Source organism: Leptonychotes weddellii, chromosome 14, assembly GCF_054177405.1.
Source record: "Leptonychotes weddellii isolate Sample4059 chromosome 14, ASM5417740v2, whole genome shotgun sequence".
Classification (NCBI taxonomy): Eukaryota; Metazoa; Chordata; class Mammalia; order Carnivora; family Phocidae; genus Leptonychotes; species Leptonychotes weddellii.
The window spans coordinates 37,782,699-37,805,261 of NC_138382.1; the positions used below are offsets into that span (position 1 = coordinate 37,782,699).

At 40.0% G+C, this 22,563-nt stretch overlaps 1 protein-coding gene across 5 annotated transcripts in view; it reads left to right on the plus strand.

Annotated features, from left to right (window-relative positions):
• Positions 1–22,563, plus strand: part of FOCAD (focadhesin) — a 305,106-nt gene that overhangs the window by 48,755 nt on the left and 233,788 nt on the right. For 4 of the 5 annotated variants that reach the window (XR_014140004.1, XM_081803024.1, XM_081803026.1 and 1 more), the window contains 2 exons: positions 8,135–8,239; positions 10,634–10,822. Coding sequence is in view for 4 of the 5 variants with exons in the window: in XM_081803024.1 (XP_081659150.1) it covers positions 8,135–8,239; positions 10,634–10,822 (294 nt within the window). In the remaining variant the exon portion in view is untranslated. The remainder of the gene's footprint in view (positions 1–8,134; positions 8,240–10,633; positions 10,823–22,563) is intronic. The other variant, XM_081803027.1, reaches the window with a different exon arrangement.

Sequence of the window (22,563 nt, forward strand, 5' to 3'; positions counted from 1 at the left end):
CTTTTTTACTATCTCCTATATACCTGTGCTTGGTGCTATGATATCATGGTGAGGAAAGCAGAAATAGTCATTGTACTTATGATGCCTTTGGTTTAGAGGCAGGGACTGCCACAATCACATAGTTGAATGAAAGTACACCGTGCCAGGAGTCCCTTTAGTATCATCCTGATGAAGTAACACCTAGGATGAGACTGAGGAATGAATAGAACTTATCTAGGCAAATAGGAGTGGCTAGGCTTTCTCATTACAGGAAATAGCATGTGCCAGGTCCCTGTGGTAGGAGGGAAGATGGCTCATAGGAAGGTCTAAAAGAATGTCAAAAGCTGGGACATCTGGGCGGCTCAGTTGATTAAGTGTCTGCCTTCGGCTCAGGTCATGATCTCAGGGTCCTGGGATTGAGCCCTGCATGTACCTGGGGTTGAGCCCCATGCTCAGCATGGAGTCTGCTTGTTCCTCTGCCCCTTTCCCAGCTCCTGTGTGCACTGTCTCTCTTTCTCGCAAATGAATAACATCTTTATAAAAAAAAAAAAAGGTGTCAAAAGCAGAGGGAGAGTGGTTTGAGATGAAGCTGGGAAGGTAGGTAGGGGCCAGATAATGCGGTTCTCAATGGCTAATCTTGAGGATTTGCATCTTTAATCCTGAGTGCTGAGGGAATCTACTGAAGTATTTATCTAGTGGGTATCAGGGGTTTCAAAAGTGCCACTCTGGCTGCAGTATGCACATAATATAAAAGTGTTGGAGGGTGCCTGGGTGGTTCAGTAGGTTAAGGGTCTGCTGCCTTTGGCTCAGGTCCTGATCCGAGACTCCCAGGATCGAACTCTCTGCATTGGGCTCCCTTCTCGGTGGGGAGCCACTCTCCCTCTGCCACTTCCCCTGCTTGTGCTTTCTCGCTCTCTCTCTGTCAAGGAAATAAAATCTTAAAAAAAAAAAAAAAAGTGTTGGGTTTTGGGTAGGCGGACAGAATGGATATAGGGAGATGAGTTTAGGTGGCTATTGCTGTAGATCAGGTGAAGGAAGATACCTGCTTGCATCAGAGATGGAGGGAAATAGATGGATTTTTGAGATATAGAAGGGGTGAAGTTGGACCACCTGGGTCAGGTAAGCATCCGACTCTTGGTTTCAGCTTAGGTCGTGATCTCAGGGTCATTTGATCGAACTCCATGTTGGGCTTCGCGTTCGGTGTGGAGTCTGCTTAGGAGGACTCTCTCCCTCTGCTGCTCCACCCCGTGCTCTCTCCGTCTCACATAAATAAATTAAAAAAAAAAAAAAAGGAAAAAGAAGGGGTGAAGCATTTGAGGTGGATTAAATATGAGGATGACTGAAAGGAATATGTCAAAGGTGACTCCTTGATTTCTGACTTGCCAACTGGTAGGTAGGGAACATTGAAAGAAAAGCAAGAAGAGCAAGAGTTAGGATTTAGACATGTTGAATTTGAGGCACGGTTCCGACACTGACGTGGGAATATCTAGTAACAGGTTATACTGTGGATAAGTTAGTCATAATATGTAACCAGATCTTTTCTGTCCTGATTAAAGCCTTCACTTTGATTCGTTAAAGTACTCTTCTGTGTAGGTATGTACACAGAGAACTTGCTCATCTGAGGGCTAATTCCAATTCCTGAGAATGTTCCTCAGAAGTCTACTTTTTCATATTAACATGTTTTTGTGTCTGTGCCAAACTGTGACTAATGATAGGTTCTAAATAAAAGATACCATGGTTGTTTCATTGTTTACTTAAATTTCTGCTCATATTATTCATCTAGGAGATCAGATTTACTCTCCTATTTGTGATCAGCGAGTCCTTCACCGTGAGATTATAAATCTCGTCCCCCGCCTTTTTTACAAATAAAAAAATAAAAGTGTGCATACTTTTTTGAAAACTCAAACAGTGGCACTTGCAGGTAGTGAAAGTAGTTAAGTGGTAAAACTTTTCCTTTTTGTCATCTTCTCTCTCTTCTTTTTTAAAAATTCAGTTTCTTTTTGGGTCCTGGTGAAAACTGGAAAGTAGAAGACTCATGGCTCCTAGCCTGTTTCAGAGGTGCCTTCAAATCTTAACTTCGTTCCCTCTGGAATATAGAAGGAGCTAGGGTGATGATCTGCAGTCAGGACCAGACACATGGGTGGAATCAGGGACCAGCTAATTCCACTGAAGTTGGAGCCCCACTTCTAGACCTATAAAGAAAGTATTTATAAGTACATACACTCCAAGTATTTTAAAATTGGGTAATCCATTCCTATGTATATTGTTCTAAAACTTGCATTTTTTCACTCAATAGGTATTGGATATCTTTCCGTATATCCGTTTGCATCTTTGTTAACAGCTGCAGAGTATTCGTTATTATGAATGTATCATATTTTATTTTATTGTTATTTTAAATATTTTACTTATTTGTAAAGGGCAAGGGAGGGCGTGTGCATGCATACAAGTCAGGGGGCAGAAGCGGAGAGGGGGACAGGGAGACTCCCTGCAGAGCGAGGAGCCCAAGTTGGGGCTCAATCTCTCAACTCTGGGTTCATGACCTGAGCTGAAACCAAGAGTTGGATGCTTAACTGAGCCACCCATGCGCCTGAATGTATCATATTTTAAATATTTCTATATTGACAAACATGTTTTTCTTCTTCCATTTTTTAAGGTAACAAATACAGTGTAAGATCTTCTTTTGGCTATATAAGGGTATTTCTATATGATGGGTTCTTAGAAGTGGAATTTATGGGAGAAAGGGCATATACATTTAGAATTTTTTTATGGATTTAAACATTTATGGATATTGCCAATTTACTCTCCATAAAGACCGAACCAGTGGGGGCACGTGGCTGGCTCAGCTGGGAGAACATGAGACTCTTAATTTTAGGGTTGTGAGTTCAAGCCCCATGTTGGGTATAGAGATTACTTAAAAAAAAAAAAAAAAAAAAAAAGACTGAACCAGTGTATGCTCAACCTGAAAGTGCTTATTTCCCCATTCACTCATCAACACTGGATATTTTGAACCTTATTTTTCTGTGATTTGCATATCTATATTCCTTGCTCATCTTGCTATTATATGATTAGCCTTATTGTTGCTTTTCTTGTTTTTTGGATGTTAACACTTTGTCTGTCGTATATGTTGTTAAGTATTTCATCTCAGATGGTCTCTTGTCTTAAGGTTTTTTCTCCTCTGAAAACCCTCCCCACTAACTTTGCTAAAACTATCTGGAATTTTAGTTATAGGTTGTCTTTTTCTCTTTTTCTTTTTCACACTCTCCCCTTCTGCCCTCCAAATCCTCTCTGAACAATTGCTTTAAACTTTGTAGTCACATTTGAAAAATGTTAAAGACTTGATGACAAATTCTTCTGGTATTTATTCTGACCAGTTCTTTGTAGTCCATCTCTTTCTATTTTGTCAATTCTTATGCTTTATCTTTTTCTTTCTTTCTTTTTTTAAATAACAGCCTCAGTGAGATAAAATTCTCATAGTAGAAAATCATCCTTTGAAAGTATATAACTCAGTGGTTTGGGATATATTTACAAAATTGTGCAGTTATCATGTATTATCTTTTTTTATTAACATATAATGTATTATTATGTATTTATCTTTTAACTGGAGCACTTATTTAAGAAGAATTTCATAGTATTATGTCTGAAAGTATTTCTTTTGTCTTCATACATTACTCTTAGTTTGTTGGGGGGTTAAGACTTATTAAGTTATATAAAACTTTCCATTTCCATTATATTTCCATATATATTTCTTCATTCAGTGTTGCAGATGAGAATTCTGATGCCAAATTAGAAATGATGTCAGTCTCATGGTCTTTATTTGTTATTATTTTTTAAATGGTCTTTATTTTATAAATTTTATTTTATGAAATCTGAGAGGTCATAGGATTTTCCTTTTATCTTTGGATTTGAGAAATGTCAGCAATTTTTTCACAAATCTTGCCTAGCACTTGGTAGCCTTTTTAATTTGAAGACATAGATTCAATGAAGAATTTTTCTATCTTTGATTTTTGCTCCTCTAGTGGTTATATTTTCTTCTATTTAACCATTTTGATTTTCTGTACTAATCAAACTAGTATTTATTAAAAAAAATGTTTTTTAAAGATTTTATTTATTTGAGAGAGAGAGAATGAGAGACAGAGAGCACGAGAGAGAAGAGGGCAGAGGGAGAAGCAGACCCCCTGCTGAGCAGGGAGCCCGATGTGGGACTCGATCCCAGGGCTCCAGGATCATGACCTGAGCCGAAGGCAGTCGCTTAACCAACTGAGCCACCCAGGCGCCCTATTTAAAAAAAATTTTAAAGATTTTATTTATTTGAGAGAGAGAGAGAAGTGTGAGAGGGTACAAGCAGGGGGAGCAGCAGGCAGAGGGAGAAGCAGGCTCCCCACTGAGTAGGGAGCCTAATGAGAGGCTCGATCCCAGGACCCTGGGATTGTGACCTGAGCTGAAGGCAGACGCTTAACTGACTGAGCCACCCAGGGGCCCCTAATCAAACGGTTATTATATCCTCTTTCTGCAATCATACAGAATTCAGTAGAAGTTTAGTTTTTTTAAGAGCCGATCTCAGATACAGAGTAACAATGGCTTAAAAACAAGAAAAAGAGGGTTTTGCGAGGAGAGATGGAAAATACTAGGAGTTAGGGTAGTTTTGGGTTTGTAGGTAGTTTTATTTTTATTTTTTTATTATGTTAATCACCATACATTACATCATTAGTTTTTGATGTAGTGTTCCATGTTTCATTATTTGTGTATAACACCCAGTGCTCCATTATGTAGGTAGTTTTAGACACATTCCAGTTTTAAGTATTTATGAACTCACATTTAAGCTTGTGTTTGCATAGCCTCATCTGTAAAGAGGGAAAAACATTACAATCTTTATGGTACAGTTACATGCATTAGATTATTACAATTTATTGAAAAAATAACCAGGTGTTTTACTGACATACTCTTATTTATTCTTTATTAACAACACAAGAGGTGGGCTTATCATGATTCTAGATTATATAGATGAGGATGTTGTGGCTTCTGTGTATTAAGTGCCTGACCCAACATTCCCTAGCTAATTAGAATTAAAGCAGGGGTTTAAATAAAAATCTGAAACCAGGGGCACCTGAGTGGTTCAGTCTTTAGGCGTTTGCCTTCGGCTCAGGTCATGATCCCAGGATCCTGGGATCGAGCCCCGCATTGGGCTCCCTGCTCGGCGGGAAGCCTGCTTCTCCCTCTCACACTCCCCCTGCTTGTGTTCCCTCTCTTGCTGTGTCTCTCTCTGTCAAATAATAAAATCTTTAAAAAAAAAAATCTGAAACCATCCCTCTCAGCCCACTTGAAATATTTAAATAATCTAAATAATTATTCAATTGAATTCAACTGCTATTTGAATGGATTTGATTGATGCCATCATTTTTCAAAACTTAAAATCTATTCATGCTACACACTCACTTAAAATATAGTACACTGACTTATTCACACAGTAAGATCTGGATCCACAAATAAGGCCAAACAAGACCAAATTTAAAGGTTAGAAAACTGGAGTTCAGGGGCACCTGGCTGGCTAAGACGGTAGAGTATGCAGCTCTTGATCTTGGGGTAGTGAGTTCAAACCCCCCTTTAGGTGTAGAGATTACTAAAAGTAAATAAACTTAAAAAAAAAAAGAAAACGAGTTCATTTATTAGCCTCAGTAGTTCTGTGAATGAAATGCAAATATGATGTATGTGTTTTTCTCTGGGATTCTACTGCTTTTATAAAGTGGTAGGTGATCCAAATTGGTTAAAAATCGTAAGTCTGGATGGAGGTTCCTCAAAAAATTAAATATAGAATTACCATATGACCAGTAATTCCATTACTGGGTATTTACTCAAAGAAAATGAAAACACTAATTAGAAAAGATCTATGCACTCCTGAGTTTTTTTTTATGCACCCTTATGTTTATTGCAGCATTATTTACAATAGCCACGATATGGACGCAACTCAACTGTCCATCGATAGATGAATGGATAAAGAAGGTGTGGTATATACGTACAATGGAATATTATCCATAAAAATGATTGAAATTTTGCCATTTGCAACACCACGGATGGACCTAGAGGCTATATAATGCTAAGTGAAATAAGTCAGAGAAGGACAAATACCATATGATTTCACTCATATGTGGAATTTAAGAAACAAAACAAATGAACAAAGAAAAATAGAGATAAACAAAAAAACAGAATCTTAAATACAGAGAACAAACTGATGGTTGCCAGAGGAAAGGAGGTGGGGGCGATGGGTGAAATAGATAAAGGGGATTAAGAGTACATTTATCTTGATGAGCATGGAGAAGTGTATAGAATTGTTGAATCATTATATTGTACACCTGAAACTAATCATGTATGTTCATTATACTTCAATAAAAAAACCATAGGTCTGTTATCTGTCTTCTCTAAAACTCTAATCATATGAAAAGTAAATTACTAGATAAGGAAAGGTGAGTCACAAATGTGAGCCACATATATACAAAATTTTCTCATAGCCACATTAAAAAGTTAAACAGGTGATGTTAATTTTAATTATATATATTATATGCCCCATGTATTGAAAATAACATTTCCATATACAGTCAATATAAAAAATTACATATAATATTTTATGTTCTTTATTGTGTCCTAAGTCTTTAAAATCCGGTGGGTATTTTACACTTCTAGCGCATCTCAGTTTGGATTAGCCACATTACATGTGCACATTACAGGTGCCGTGTGGCTGTTGGCTACTGTAGTGGACAGTGTGGGCAAACCTTATGTCAGTTGGAAAACTTTAAATGTTGTAGAAGAGTACACTAAAATAACACCTCACATAATTGCCCCAAATGATACCAATGAATTAAGTCCAAGTCTTGTCCTAGCCTAAAAATAAAGTGATTTGTAACTTACTATATTTTGTATAGTAAATGACAATACATGTTAAGCACTTAGGGGAGTACTTAGCTTACAATGGATGCTCCATAAATATTAACAACCATGATTTAAAACAATTACTTTTTTTCCCATTTAACAAGCAATATTTTTTTATTTCTAAGATTTCTTTTTCATTCCCAGGGAGAACCTTATTTAAAAAGGGCAGGCTAGTTTGTGCCAACATAGATGAACCTGGAGGGCATTATGCTAAGTGAAATAACCCAGAGAAAGACAAATATGAGTGGTAACACTTATATGTGGAATAAAGAAAAAAACAACAAACTCATAGAAACAAGGTAGAATGGTGGTTGCCAGCAGCTGGGTGGAAGAAATGGGGAGAGGTGGGTCAGAGGATACATCCAAACTTCCAGTTGGAAGATGAGCAAGTTCTGATGATCTAATGTATAGCATGGTGACTAGAGTTAACAATACTGTATTGTATACTTGAAATTCCTGTGACTAGATCTTTAGCATTCTCACCAAAAGAAAAAAAAAGGTAAAATAAAGTATGTGAGTTGATGGATGTGTTAATTATAAAATGGTTGCCATAATTAAGTTAATGTATGCACATATCACATTGTATACTTTAAATATACTACAATTGTATTTGTCAATTTTACCTCAGTAAAGCAGGAAAAAAATTCCATGTCACAATTAAAAAAAAAATTAATAATGAAAGAAAAAGGGCAGGGTCTTCCTTCCTTCCTTCCTTTTTTTTGATATATTATCCTCCTACCTCTTCCAGAGAATAAAGAAAAAATTTAAGGTTTTATTCCCACTCCCCTTTATTGGGGGTTATTTGCTCTGAATGGTCCCCTGGCCCACTTTTTTGAGTGGCTAATCCATTTCATATGTCTGGTTATTATTCATGGTTTACTAATATTTATAAATGAAAGAATTATTCAGTATGGGGTAACTGATGTGGTCACTGCCTGCAATTATGTGGGCTAATGTTTATTTTTTCCTCATTGATACCCCCCAGGCATGTGTAGAGAGGTGATAGGTTGGTGGTTTGATTCTTTGTCTGACTTCTCTTTTAAATATGTTGGATGAGAGCCATCTACCTTTGGGCCTCTTGGCTGCCCTGTAGAATGAGGTGGGTGCATGTGGGTGGTTACTGTTCAGTGTGGGTGGCAAGGGTTCAATTATTTAAAAATGGTTGATTTAAGTACCTGATTAGATATTCACTTTATATCTATAGCATTTAACATGTTGTTATATTTCTTTATAGGAATACACATGGCTTGATAAAAGCCATTATGAAATTATTACAAATGCAAGCTCTTAAGGAAGGACAAGGTGGGGAGAAGAATATTCGGAATTTATATACTATTAGGTATGCCGTTTCTCCTTTAAAAAATTTGTGTATGTGTGTGAATTGTTAACTAAGTTATGAACAGATACACTAATCGATTAAGAATTATTTAATTCAACAGTGATGTTGGGTCTTAGACCTCTCAGGAAGTTAGTATTTCAAAGACATAGAAGATGGAGATAGATTTGAAAACATGCTGATATCACCATTGTGGGTTTCACGGTTGCTTCCTTGGAATTGGAATCTGTTCCCCAAAATTCTTTCTGCTCTGGGATATTTATAACCATCTTCCCAATACTATGAAAACTGAAAAGTTGATTGAGCAGATGTACTGAAAGCAGGAGGGGTTTAGGTAAGGTAGGAGGGTACTATAAAAAGTAATAGGCTTTTTAAGGGTTAATACTCAGGGCAAGGTTAGTAGGTAGGAGCACTGATTTGCCTTTTCTTTGTCATCTATATAATGTAACATGGTAGAATTATGTTAAAAAAAATACACATAGCAACAATTATAGTGAAATACATTGGATTTTATTGAGGAGTTTGGACAAGGGAAGGCATCGTACTTACTTGTAAAGTTGGCCCTAACATTGCCTTGAAGGTCCCAGAAAGCCATTTCTTAAGAGAGGGGCTCCTAATTCATGAGCAGAGCATCCCAGAAGATGCCACGTAACTAGTGTATGTTGTAGAGTCCTGGGATCGAGTCCCTCATTGGGCTCCCTGCTCAGTGGGGAGTCTGCTTCTCCCTCTGCTGTTCCCTCTGCTTGTGTGTTCTCGCTGTCTCTCTCTCTCTTTCAAATAAATAAATAAAATCTTTATTCATTTATTTGAGAGAGAGACAGAGAGAGGGTGGGAGGGGCAGAGGGAGAGGGAGAAGCAGAGTCCCCCATAAGCAGGAAGCCCAGTGTGGGGCTTGATCCCAGGACGCTGGGATCATGACCTGAGCTGAAGGCAGACGCTTAACTGACAGAGCCACCCAGGTGCCCCTATTTATGATCTTTTTTATTGAGAGTTTAAGCCAATTTTTTAATAAGGGCAGATTTTCATTTTATGTATTTTTTTTCTTAACATGGTTTTTTGAATATTTTCAAACATACAGAAAATTTGGAAGAATGTAGGATAATGAATTAGTTAATTCATTGTTAACTTATTAATTCATAAGTTAATTTATTTTTAAATTTGAGAAGCAAAAGGAAAATTATTTTTTTGAAAATACCCTGGAAACCTGGGGTGTGTAAACTCTTCCAAAATGATAAATATGCTTTTATTTCTTTTTTTTTTCTTACATACTGTGGTGCTCTATGACCTAACAGGGTTTTCATTTCAGGTTTCTTTTTTATCCATTACCTTAACCAGAATTGAACCTAAGAAGAAGATGAGTAGATCTTAGTATTTCTAGATGAGTCATATAAATGTTTTTTTTTTTTTTTTTTAAAGAATTTCAAACTCTTGGGCCAGAATTCCAGGATAGAAGATAATTCCAGGGGCGCCTGGGTGGCTAAGTCGGTTAAGTGTCTGACTCTTCGTTTCAGCTCAGGTCATGATCTCAGAGTCCTGAGATCGAGCTCCACGTGGAACTCAGCTCAGTATGGAGTTTGCTTAAGATTCTCTCCCCAGACTCTTCCCCTCCCCTTGCTCTTGTTCACTCTTTCTTTCTAAAAATAGATAAATAAAATCTTAAAGAAAAGAGAGAGAAAATAATTCCATTTTATTATTGTTCAGTGGGAGTTATTTTAAAATAGGAAAGCCATTAAAGTTTTAAATTTTTATGTAAGTTTTATCGAGATATTCACATACCACAGGATCAACCCATTTAAAGTATACAACTCAGTGTTTGGTTTTTGTTTTTGTTTTTGTTTTTGTATATTCACAGAATTACACAGCCATTGCCATTATTAATTTTAGGACATTTTCACATCTCCCCGAATTCCTCACCCATTAGCAGTCACTCCATATTTCCGTCCTCCCAGTGGGGTATTTTTAATTCAATGGTTCGCAACACTGGCTGCTTATTAGAACCACCTGGGTGTGCTTAAAAACAAGCATAGGAACAATCAAATAACCCAGATCAACTGCATCAGAATCTCTGCTGTAAGGCCTCGGCATTTGTATTTCTTTTCTTTTTTTTTTAGATTTTATTTATTTATTTGAGAGAGAGAGCACATGAGAGGGGGGAGGGTCAGAGGGAGAAGCAGACTCCCTGCCGAGCAGGGAGCCCGATGCGGACTTGATCCCAGGACTCCAGGATCATGACCTGAGCCGAAGGCAGTCGCTTAACCGACTGAGCCACCCAGGCGCCCGGCATTTGTATTTCTTAAAAGATCCCAAGTGATTCTGATACAAGATGGAATGTCAGCTGCCCTAATGTGCATACTAATCGCCTGGGACCTTGTTGAACACAAGATTCTCTTTCTTTAGGCTGAGGGTGGGCTCAGGATTCTCGAGTAACAAGCTCCCAGGTGATGCTGACCCTTCTCTCCCCCACACTATGGGTAGTGGAGCTCCGCTTCGCCGTCAGCAGTACCTGGGAGCCTCTTGGAGAGTGGGGTCTCCTACTCCATCTCACACTACCTGTATCCGCACCCGCATTCCAGTTAGATTTTGCAGGTAATCCGTAGGCACCTTAACGTTTTAAGAAGCTCTGGTTTAGATGATGGTAAAAGGAAATTTCCTGCCAACAGAAGGGTTAGAGTTACTCTCCCTTTCCCACCGATTGTCCTTACCGTGTGTGAGTGCCGGACCTTCAGTCGTCCGTCACGCTTCACCTGTTTCCCTGCTTTATAATTCATTTTCTCCGCTGGTTGGTTCTTCAAAAGACAGTGGGTGCAAGGTGTGAATAGGGAACCCAGCTTGAGGAGCTGAAAGCATACTGGATACGTAAGTCGCGTCTTTAGAGCGGCGGCACATCGAGAGGTCCAGAATCAATCACCTGAGTTGGCATAATCCAGTAATGTTTATGGAGAGCCCTTATGTGAATGGCTGTGTGGCACTAAATCAGGAGAGTGTAATCGAGTGTATAAGAGCCTTCAGTTCCTCCAGGGGGGACTGTGGAGGGCGGGAACGCAGGAGAGGTGAGCCTGAAGAGCAGACACCCCTCAAGAGAGCTATGATTACCTGAGTCAAGCATAAAATTGCCCTGCTGTTTTAGAGCTTTCTATGCCACATGTTGGTTAGCAGTATCCTCCAGCTTCGGAGAGGCGACTGATGAGCTGCGTACGAAAGCACAAAAGGGTTGTGAGAAACGCAGAACTCCACTGAGAGGTGTTCTCTGGTTATGCTGGCAAATTAATTTCAGATGGAAGTTGTAGGACAGATAATTGGAAGCTTTCTGCGAATGAAACTCATCTGTGTGTGTGGTTTTTTTAAAGATTTTATTTATTTATTTGACAGAGACACAACGAGAGAGGGAACACAAGCAGGGGGAGTGGGAGAGGGAGAAGCAGGCTTCCCGCCGAGCAGGGAGCCTGATGCGGGGCTCGATCCCAGGACCCTGAGATCACGACCTGAGCCGAAGCAGATGCCCAACAACTGAGCCCCCCAGGCACCCCTCATCTGTGTTTTTTACGGTATTGAGGACTCAGCTAGTGTACAGTTTTGGAGTTTGCGCATTTTTCACTTCTTGTCCTAATAGCCGATTAATTTGAATTCTAGTACAACGGAATACGTGGTTGTTTTAAATAGGTTGGTGCTGAATTTGCTTACGCCAGTATGGAAGTGAAGGGAGGGGGCTGTGAGGACTGGAAATGTGAGCCAGTGGCTTCCCCTGGTTCCTGTGAATTTCATGGAAGGCGCTCTAGAGAGGGTATTCTCTTTGTTGAACCTAGAGCTCAGTGGTTCTCAAACTTTTTATGCCAAAGAAGTGCCTGGGGAGCTTGTTAACAGTGCAGCGTTTCAAGCCCTTGCTGGAGATTCTTACGCAGTTGGTTTTGCACGAGACTTAGGAAGCAGCATGTTTACCCAGCTGCTCAGTGATCTGGATATAGGTCATTTGTGGTTCACAATTGAGAAATACTGCTTGAGGCCGTGGGAGCTTAAAGGTACCACATAGAAGCAGCAAGGAGCCCCTTGGGGATACACCAGGGGGGATACTGAGTTGCTTAATCCTGTCTCCTGACCTCTGCTCCCTGTTGGGGGGCAAAAAGCCTGTTTCCTCCTAAGCGCCAAGGCACCGAGTTCATCAAACCACGTCTACCATGGACAATAGAGAGGCCAAGATTAGAACCAAAGAGCGTTTCTAAAGGAAAAGCAGACTAGTGAGGGCAAGCCAAGTACAAATGCAAGAGAGCATGTAAGAGATTTAAACCTCATTGCTCTATTCTTCTGTGGCCCCAGCAAGTGAGTGTTCTTCATGGTCAGATGGTAGATGCTTGTTTGGAGCAGGAGGAGAAGAGAGCCCTCAGCAACTCTCAAAAAAGCAACACTGGTTTTCAGTGTTTACCGTGCAGCAGGAGCTCACACTCCGAGTTTTTGTTATGTATGTGTGGAACATGACCGGAAACCTGCATTTTAACAAAATTTAGATGCATAGGTAGTCTACTGACCTTGCTTTGAGATATAGTAGACTAGAGTGTGTATGGCTAATGAAGTTCATTTTGCTTAGTTGGACCCTTCTTTAGTTTTGTGACTTAAGATTAAATGGGGATGTTTAAATGTGGTTTCAACTCTGATGATTTTTAGGATAGGGTTAGCTGGAAGAACACCACAGCACATTTATACTTAGCATATGTTATGTGTGAAACTCTAGGTGCATGAATCTCGACTCTGGTTGCAGAATAAAGCCTTTGAGGAGCTTTTATTTTATTATTATTATTTTTTAAAGATTTTATTTATTTGAGAGAGTACAAGGGGGTTTGAAGGAGAAGCAGACTCCCCACTGATCAGGAAGCCCCACAGGGGGCTTGATCCCAGGACCCTGGGATCATGACCTGAGCTGAAGGCAGACACTTAACGACTGAGCCACCCAGGTGCCTTGAGGGGCTTTTAAATGTACAGGTGCCTGGGCTTTCCCTAGAAGGACTGGAGGGTGTGCCTCAGGCATTGGTTTTTCAAAGCTTCCTAGATGGTTTCCAGTCTGCTGATAGCGGGGAGAACTGCTGGCCAGTTGTTGAAACGAGGCAATAGGGGTTCATTGTTGCGAGACCTTCAGATCTTTCAGGATTAATAACATTTTATATGAAATCTCCCGACCACCGAATGCTGGAAGACAATTCAGATTTTTAAAAATACAGGGTAGGCAGACAAAACACATCTGATCCAAGGGCAACAGCTTTGTGACCCCTGTTTTAGGCATTTAACAGTTTTCAAAATCTTAGAAGCTCTTTTCTACCTGTGAGCAATTTTTATAATAATTGCCTTTTCTAAAAGTTTGTTTATTTTTTGTAATCTCTATACACCCAATGTGGGTCTTGAACTCATGACCCCAAGATCAAGCGCGCTCTATCGACTGAGCCAACCAGGCACCCCCCCCCATCCTGCCTTTTAAAAATTGCTACTAATGTATCCTTTAGTTTAGGCTTATCTTTCTTCTCCCCCTTTTGTTTGGTCCGGATTTTTTTTTTTTTTTTTTTAAGATTTTATTTTTTGACAGACTGTGAGAAAGGGAACACAAGCAGGGGGAGTGGGAGAGGGAGAAGCAGGCTTCCCGCGGAGCAGGGAGCCCGATGCGGGGCTCGATCCCAGGACCCCGGGATCATGACCTGAGCCGAAGGCAGATGCTTAATGACTGAGCCACCCAGGAGCCCATGGTCCGGATTTTCTGTTGGTTACCTTGAACTCCATTTTTCTGTAACACTTATATTTAAGTTACTTAAACATTCTTGAATATTGACCATAGAGGAAGTGCAGCAGAGAGCGGATCTGCGGTGCGTATTTCAGTTGTGAGGAAGAATAACTAAACTTAAGTTTTTACGATTCATAAATTATTGAGGCTCATTTTCTTAGTTGCTTTGTAATATGCCATCCCCCCCCGCCCCCGGAAATTTTATCATAAGCTCTGCCTTTCGTTTTTTCCTCTGCATATTCATATTATGGCAATCTTTTCAAGATCTCTCTTCCTTTTGCTGAAGTGAGGAAGTAGCTGTGAATTCATGAGCGGTGACTGCTTGTTCCAGAATTCATGCACCATTCTGATGTGCCAGACAGTGGCTGACATGCACACATAGCAAATGTTAAGAATCTCATTTGTGGAAAGGTTTGGTCTGATCCACATCAAGCTGTACTTTCTGAAATTAGGGAATATTAAATGCTTTTGGCAGATGGTGTGCTCTGAATGGGTGATGGGGCCAAGGGTAACGGAGGGTTATACCCTGAGCGGATTAGTTATGCACCCTCTATATGTATTCGTTCATCTCTTTGGACAGTGTTAGGTAGTTTATTTAGATAGTTGATTTTTTTTTTAAGATTTTATTTATTCATTTGACAGAGAGAGAGAGAGCACAAGCAGGGGGAGCAGCAGAGGGAGAAGGAGAAGCAGGCCTCCCCGCCAAGCAGGGAGCTGGATGTGGGGCTCGATCCCAGGACCCCGGGATCATGACCCAAGCCAAAGGCAGACGGCCACCTGACTGAACCACCCAGGTGTCCTAGAGACTTAATGTTAAGAACGTGAAGATGTGTGTCCTGAAGGCTGAAGTACTTTGTAATTCATACTGATCTTTTTCACTTTGTTCTTTTTTTTTTTTTTAAAGATTTTATTTATTCATTCATGAGAGACAGAGAGAGAGAGGCAGAGGGAGAAGCAGGCTCCCAAGGAGCAGAGAGCCCGATGCGGGACTCGATCCCAGGACCCTGGGATCATGACCTGAGCCGAAGGCAGACGCTTAACCATCTGAGCCACCCAGGCGCCCTTCACTTTGTTCTTAAGGCAAACACGTTCATCCCTTAGTTCTATCACATAGAAAAACAAGAGAGTCCCAGGAGAAGGACTGACACGCAGTGCACTAAGACCAGTTTGTGGCTGTGGACATCAAAACGTAGCCCCAGTTTTAATTTTGATAACTAGCTTTTCCTCAGCATTAAACTCCTTCTGCATTTTCTCTTCTGCCCATTTTGAAGAATGAGATGGAGTCAACCATGGGAAGAGCACAGGAAGGGTGTGGAGATTGAGGTGGAAACAGGTGCCTCCGTGCTGGAGTAAGAGCGAGCTGGTGCATAGGAGCAAGGCACAGGAGGCCCAGTGGCTGGAGCTCAGTTTCAGGGAGGGGGAGGCTGGGATGGAGGCCCAGGAGAGGGAGCATGGCCCAGAATACACAAGGCCATGGCAAAGACTTTGGGTTTTAGTTAAAGAGTAGTGGGGAGTTTTGAAGGTCTGTCTTTTTAACTTATTATTTGGAAATAATTTCAAGGTTCCAGAAAGATTGTGCAAATAGTACAAAAGACCTCCCGTATATCATTTACCTTGATTCATGAGTTTAATACTTTGCCACATTTACTTTATCATTCTGTCTATTCGGTATAATTCTTAAAAAACATTTGTGAGTAGATTATATGTATTCAATAGTGTGTATTTTCTAAGAACAAGGGTATTCTCATATAATCAGAGAACAGTTATCATACTGAGAAAATTTAACATCGATATAGCAATCTATAGTCCATATTCCAGTTTTGTCATAGCATCCTTTTATACCTTTTTCCTTTTTATTTTTAGTGTGTAGGATCTAATTTAGGATCACATGTTACCTTTAGTTGTCCTATCTTTTTAGTCTTTTAAAGTCTGGAACAGTCTCTTTTCCTTTCATTGTCTTTCATGACATTGACTTTTGGAAATCTATAGAAGTGATGCCATGTCCTTCTCAGGATCTCACACCTGGAGGCCCTGATGTCCATCTCATCCCTCACTGGTGGTTTTAAATTAAAAAAAAAATTTTTTTTTTTTTATAAGTAAACTCTACCCCCATCGTGGGGCTCAAACTTATGGCCCCAGGATCAAGAGTCACATGCTGTACTGACTGAGCCAGCCAGGTACCCCTCAGTAGTGACTTTAATTTTGGTTACCCAGTCAGAGGTGATGTCTTGTTTCTCCACTGTAGAGTTAATCATTTTTCTCTTGTAACTAATAAGCAATCTGTGGAAAAGACTCTTGGAACCATGCAAATATCCTGCTCCTCATTACATCCCCAACCTCCCAACTAATTTTCACTGTGATGATTTAAAAATGGTGATTTCCCTAGCCTACCACTCCTTTCACATTTGCTGGTGGCACTGGAGAAGTGGAAATGGTAAGAATCCCTGGAAATGCACTTAATCTATAGATTCTGATTTAGAAAGCTTGGGTGTCAGCCAGTGTGGGTACCTAGAATCTATATATTTTTTCTTTAAAGAATTCTTTTTTTTTTTTTTAAGATTTTATTTATTTATTTGACAGAGAGAGACAGTGAGAGAGGGAACACAAGCAGGGGGAGTGGGAGAGGGAGAAGCAGGCTCCCCACGGAGCAGGGAGCCCGATGTGGAGCTCGATCCCAGGACCCCGGGATCATGACCTGAGCCGAAGGCAGACGCTTAACGACTGAGCCACCCAGGCGCCCCTAGAATCTATATATTTTTAAAAACATCTCAAGGGATTCTGATGTGGAAACAGGTTTGAGAATCACTGGATGAATGGCTAAAATAACCAGACAACATCATGGTATTTCATAGTGATTAGAAAAACATATAACTCTCTTGCCTCCCACATCTGCATCCTTAAGAATGGGCGTAATCGTGGTGACTGGGTGGCTTAGTCGGCTAAGCATCTGCCTTTGGCTCAGGTCATGATCCCGGGGTCCTGGGATCGAGTCCCGCATCCGGCTCCCTACTCGGTGGGGAATCTGTTTCTCCCTCTCCCTCTGCTGCTCCCCCTGCTTATGCACGCTCTCTCTCTCTCAAATAAGTAAATCTTAAAAAGAAATGCACATGATCAACCAGGTGTATTGAGGTAATAAATGAGATTCTGATTGAACTTACTTCCTTTGTAAGGGAAATTCAAGTTATTTTGATTCTGTTGGTGGTGTACTTCACATGATACACATGATTTTTTCTAAAATCAAGAAGAGGTTAACTAAATTTAAGATTGTATGTGGCTGAATTAAATTTGAAAATTTTTTTTATGTTTGTATTGTTTAAGTAATCTCTACACCCTACGTGGGGTTCGAACTCATGACCCCAAGATCAAGCATCACATGCTCCACTAACTGAGGCAGCCAGGCACCCCTGAGATATTTTTTTGAGATATAATTTATATACCATAAAATTCAACTTTTTAAACCATACAATTCAGTATTATATCCATAAAGTTGTCTAACCATAATCACTATCTAATTCCAGCACATTTTCATCACCCCTAAAAGAAGCCTCATTAACAGTCATTCCCTAGTATATCTTACCCCCAAGCCCTGGAAAACACTTTTTTGTTTCTGTGGATTTGCCTCTTCTGGACATTTTATATAAATGGAATCCCTACAATACATGGCCTTTTATGCCTTTCTTTTTCCACCTAGCATAATGTTTTCAAGGTTCATCTATATTGTATGGCTGAATAATATTCCATTGCGTGAATAATACATTTTATTTATTCTGTAATCTTTTTGTATGCTTACCAAGTCCAGTCAACTTTTAGTGTTTTTGCCTTTTACATTTATTTTTTGGAGGTATTCTTTGTAAGTTATGGAAATAAACTCTTTAGTCTTTTTTTTTTAAAGATTTTATTTATTTATTTTGACAGAGAGAGACACAGGGAGAGAGGGAACACAAGCAGGGGGAGTGGGAGAGGGAGAAGCAGGCTTCGCGCGGAGCAGGGAGCCTGATGTGGGGCTCGATCCCAGAACCCTGGGATCATGACCTGAGCCGAAGGCAGACACTCAACGACTGAGCCACCCAGGGGCCCTAAGAGTAATTAATGTTATATGCAAGTGATGAATCACTAAATTCTACTCCTGAAATGAATATTACACTATATGTTACCTAGAATTTAAGTAAAAGCTTGAAACAAACAAAAAAAATTAAAAGAGTAACTATTGTTTTTCATTTCTATGCAGATTTCCATATTACATTACTTTTCTTTTTTTTTTTAAAGATTTTATTTATTTATTTGACAGAGAGAGACACAGTGAGAGAGGGAACACAAGCAGGGGGAGTGGGAGAGGGAGAAGCAGGCTTCCCGCCGAGCAGGGAGCCCGAAGCGGGGCTCGATCCCAGGACCCTGGGATCATGCCCCGGGCCGAAGGCAGACGCTTAACGACTGAGCCACCCAGGCGCCCCTATATTACTTTTCTTAATGAGGTTGCTTGGAATCCTGTAATTCTTTAAAAACTTGATTGTCTAGCTTTTTTTTTGTGGGGGGGTCAAAGTGAGCATTTTGCTTTTGGGGGAGCTAATTATTTCAGTAATTGAATATATTATCTAGAGGGATCGCCTGAGATGTAGATGTTTGGTTTTATTAGCATAAAATAAGCATGACCCCATTATTAAAACATCTGTACTACACAGTCAAGGTGCCATAAGGGATTGGAACCAGTAGAATACATTAAGATGCTTAATTTTGCTGAAGTTAGAAAAACTTCAATACTTGGGTACCTACCATTTTGGGGCACATAGTATGTAACATTTTTTTGAGGGGGGAGATTGTGCTTACTTTGTAGTTTTTTTTGAAAGTGGGAGTTTGACGAGCCTGAATTGCAGTAATCACTTTACCTATACTTAAATTCACTGGTATTTACTGTTTTTTTGTGGGGGTGGTGGTGAGCAAGAGCCTTCTTTGAGAATCTCAAAAAAGTTTTGGTCCTTCCTTAGAAAATGTACACACACACACACACACACACATACACACACACGTCCTTAAAATTTTGCGTATCATTTTGGAGGGCTTGTGAATTCTTGCTTTAATGAATAAAGGGACATCTTTATAGAAAATTCATGAAAACGAATACGAGTAAGAAGGGATTATCAGGGGCACCTGGGTGGCTCAGTCGTTAAGCGTCTGCCTTCGGCTCAGGTCATGATCCCAGGGTCCTGGGATCGAGCCCCGCATCGGGCTCCCTGCTCCGCGGGAAGCCTGCTTCTCCCTCTCCCACTCCCCCTGCTTGTGTTCCCTCTCTCACTGTGTCTCTCTGTCAAATAAATAAATAAAATCTTAAAAAAAAAAAAAGGGGATTATCAGTGTCAGCTCTGACTAGGACAAAGCCCAGCAGAGTTAATGATAAGAAAAGCGAGGGTAGTAACAGGGGAAGCATACCCATTACTTTCCAAGGGCCATCTGGCTCTTTGCAGTTTGATGCTTTCTGTTGAACTGCATGTTTTGCTTCTGTTTTCATTTCTTCTTTTCTCTTCTCTTTCCCACCCAAGGAAGTCTTTGTTCACAGTTTATGGTTCTAATCACCTGGGGTTTACACTTGGGATTTATAATCAGACCTAAAGAATAAGCTACACATATTGTACGGTCTTCCAGTTAAGCGATTGCCCCTAGAAAGTGCTTTTAAGTTCTTCTAAAGGTGGATGTTTAATTTTAAAAAATTGCTATGGTAATTTGATGATCAGTGTCTTTAAGGGTATAAAATGTCATTTTGGCCTAGCCAATTTATCTTGTCTCTAGTTTTTAAATTTTTTTTTTTTTTTTAAGATTTTATTTATTTATTTGAGAGAGAATGAGATAGAGAGCATGAGAGGGGGGAGGGTCAGAGGGAGAAGCAGACTCCCCGCTGAGCAGGGAGCCCGACGTGGGACTCGATCCCGGGACTCCAGGATCATGACCTGAGCCGAAGGCAGTCGCTTAACCAACTGAGCCACCCAGGTGCCCTCTAGTTTTTAAATTTAATTCAATTTTATTTTTATACATATATATATATATTGTAATCATGGCAGGTTACTTAAGAATAGAAGTTTTGGAACCCTAAGTATTTGTTTGTTTCCCCACAGCCATTATCTTCTACCGAGAATAGTTTCAGACTTCTAACGTTGGCACACACCTTTGGGTTAAAACCCTGCCTCTCAAAATAGGGTTCCTGCAAAAGGTTCAGTATAAGGGCAGAATCAATTGTAATATGAACTATGTTTTCAAAGAAATCTTGCACTTTCCCTATCTGCCTTATGGACCCAAAGAAAATAGTCAAATTCATCAAAATTTGTCAAAATGTCCAAATTAAAATACTTTTTGCTCCAAAAGTCTTCTTCAGCTTATGTGGAAAGGAAAAATACATGTGCCTTAAAAGTGCAACAGTATAATTCACAATTATTGTGTAGTTTTTCTTTTTTATAGTAATATTCATTGTGGAATCTTAAATTTTTGTTATGTATTTTTTTTAATCTTAAAATCTGCAGAGCATTGTTTTGGTTTTTTTTTTAATCCCTTTTTGGCTTCTAACCAGCACTTTCAAATCAAAATTCAGAGCAGGTAGAGACATGCTTTTAAAATGCATATTTGATGTAGTAAGTGCTATGTTATGCTTCTGAAAGCGCCTGGGTCACAGCTGCATACATGAAAATGCATGGTGACTGTAGGCATTGTTTCCTCACACAGAAAACGCAATCTGTGTCTATCGCTGAATTTATGATGTAAATCAAATCCTAGCTTTCCTGTATTCAGAGATGGAGCAGAAAGGTTGAGGTGACCTAAAGGTTACAAATAACTTTGGCTTTTTGATTTGCCTACCGCAAGCCTCATTTTTTTTTTTTTTTTTTTTTTACTCTTTTCTATTAAGATTGATGTATTTAGATTTGGAAAGGTGAATCTAGTTCCATACCTTATTCTGTCATTGCCTCGTGCTAGTCTCGCGGAACCGTGCATTTACCATTCATTCCTGCCCCACTCCATTCTGTTAGGATGCGTGTACTGCACTGTGTTGTTGACAATATTATTAAAGGGTGGGGAGGACTCCAGTGTTAGGTACCAACTCTACATGCTTCCTCTGTGCTTTTTATCCCTGAGCAATGTGGATCTTGAAACCATGTACTAGAGGCACTGGGATAAGTTGGTTTTTCACGATCCAGTGAAAGAGTTTTAAAAGGTGCTTTGGGGAGAGCGTGCATGGGTGAGTTACATTTATTGGAGCTTTGCCTCAGCACTGAAAGGGAAACCTAACAAGAGTAAGACAGATCCAGCTTTCAGGCAACCTCTGCTCTGGTTTAAGATACAAACCTACCTGCCTGATAATCAGAATGGTACCCCATGGATGGAGTATTCCGTGTGCTAGGTACAGTGTAAATGCTCTACTGAAAATGGCAGTTAAGACATTTATAAATCATGAAATGGGAAGGTGCCAAAGAATGGAGGACAAATTGGTTCCTCTATGGCAGAAACAAAAACCACACAGTGAGGGAGAGATAAGAGACACTAGAGGCCAGTGAAGGGTGACTGAGACACAAGAGGCCAGTGAAGGGTGACCACGTCTCCTGGTTTGTATTGATTTTAATCTTTAGAAACAGTACTCTTCCCTTTTAAGAGGAGAGCAGAATCTATTGGATGTCTCAGGAGTTGGGAAATTCTGACTTGAAAATTTGTGCTCATTCTGGGCACCGTACTTCTCTCTGAAATAAATATGCTATGGTTTATCTCTTTGAGATTAGAAATAGGAGATTCCTGAGGCACCTGGGATCAGTCAGTTAAGCGACTGCCTTCAGCTCAGGTCATGATCCCAGGGTCCCGGGATCGAGTCCCTCATCGGGCTCCCTGCTCAGCGGGGAGTCTGCTTCTCCCTCCCCCTCTGTGCTCTCTCTCTCTTGCGCTGTCTCACTCTCTCTCAAGCAAATAAATAAAATCTTAAAAAAAAATTAAAAAAATAGGAGACTCCTTTGTGAGGCTTAGATTTTATTAAACATTAGCCTTAGAGCCACGTAAGCTTGGCATAGAATTATTAACAGTTGAGAGCCTTCTGTACTGCTTTCTGCCTTTCCAGGGTTTGGTCCTACATTTAGTCCAGAGCAGTATGAAGGTTAGGCCTTTAATGGATGGCTTGTGTTGTCTATCTTTAGCACTGGGAGCTACTTAGTCTGATGTCCTCATTTTATAGACGAAGAAACTTTGCCCAAGAGAGGTTAATTCTCTTGCCTGAGATCACACGGTTCGTTGCAGAGCCAGAATGTAAATCTGGAACTCTTGACCCTTTTAGTTCATTTTAGTTCATTGCTTTCCCTTCACTATTTTCCCTCTCCTCTCTGCTTGCAGTTTTTTTCCGAGGTAGGAAACAGTACGTGATTCCAACGAAGCTAGGTAGGCACTGCTTGTATGAATAATAATGATGACAGCATCCCATGGTTGTATTTGTTCCTCAAAACTTGCATAGCTTATTGTCTGCCACTATTAATTTTACAAGTGATCAGGTTGATTGTATGGTCAACCCATCTACCATTTTGAATAAGGTGTTATAGTCAACTTTGTATAACTT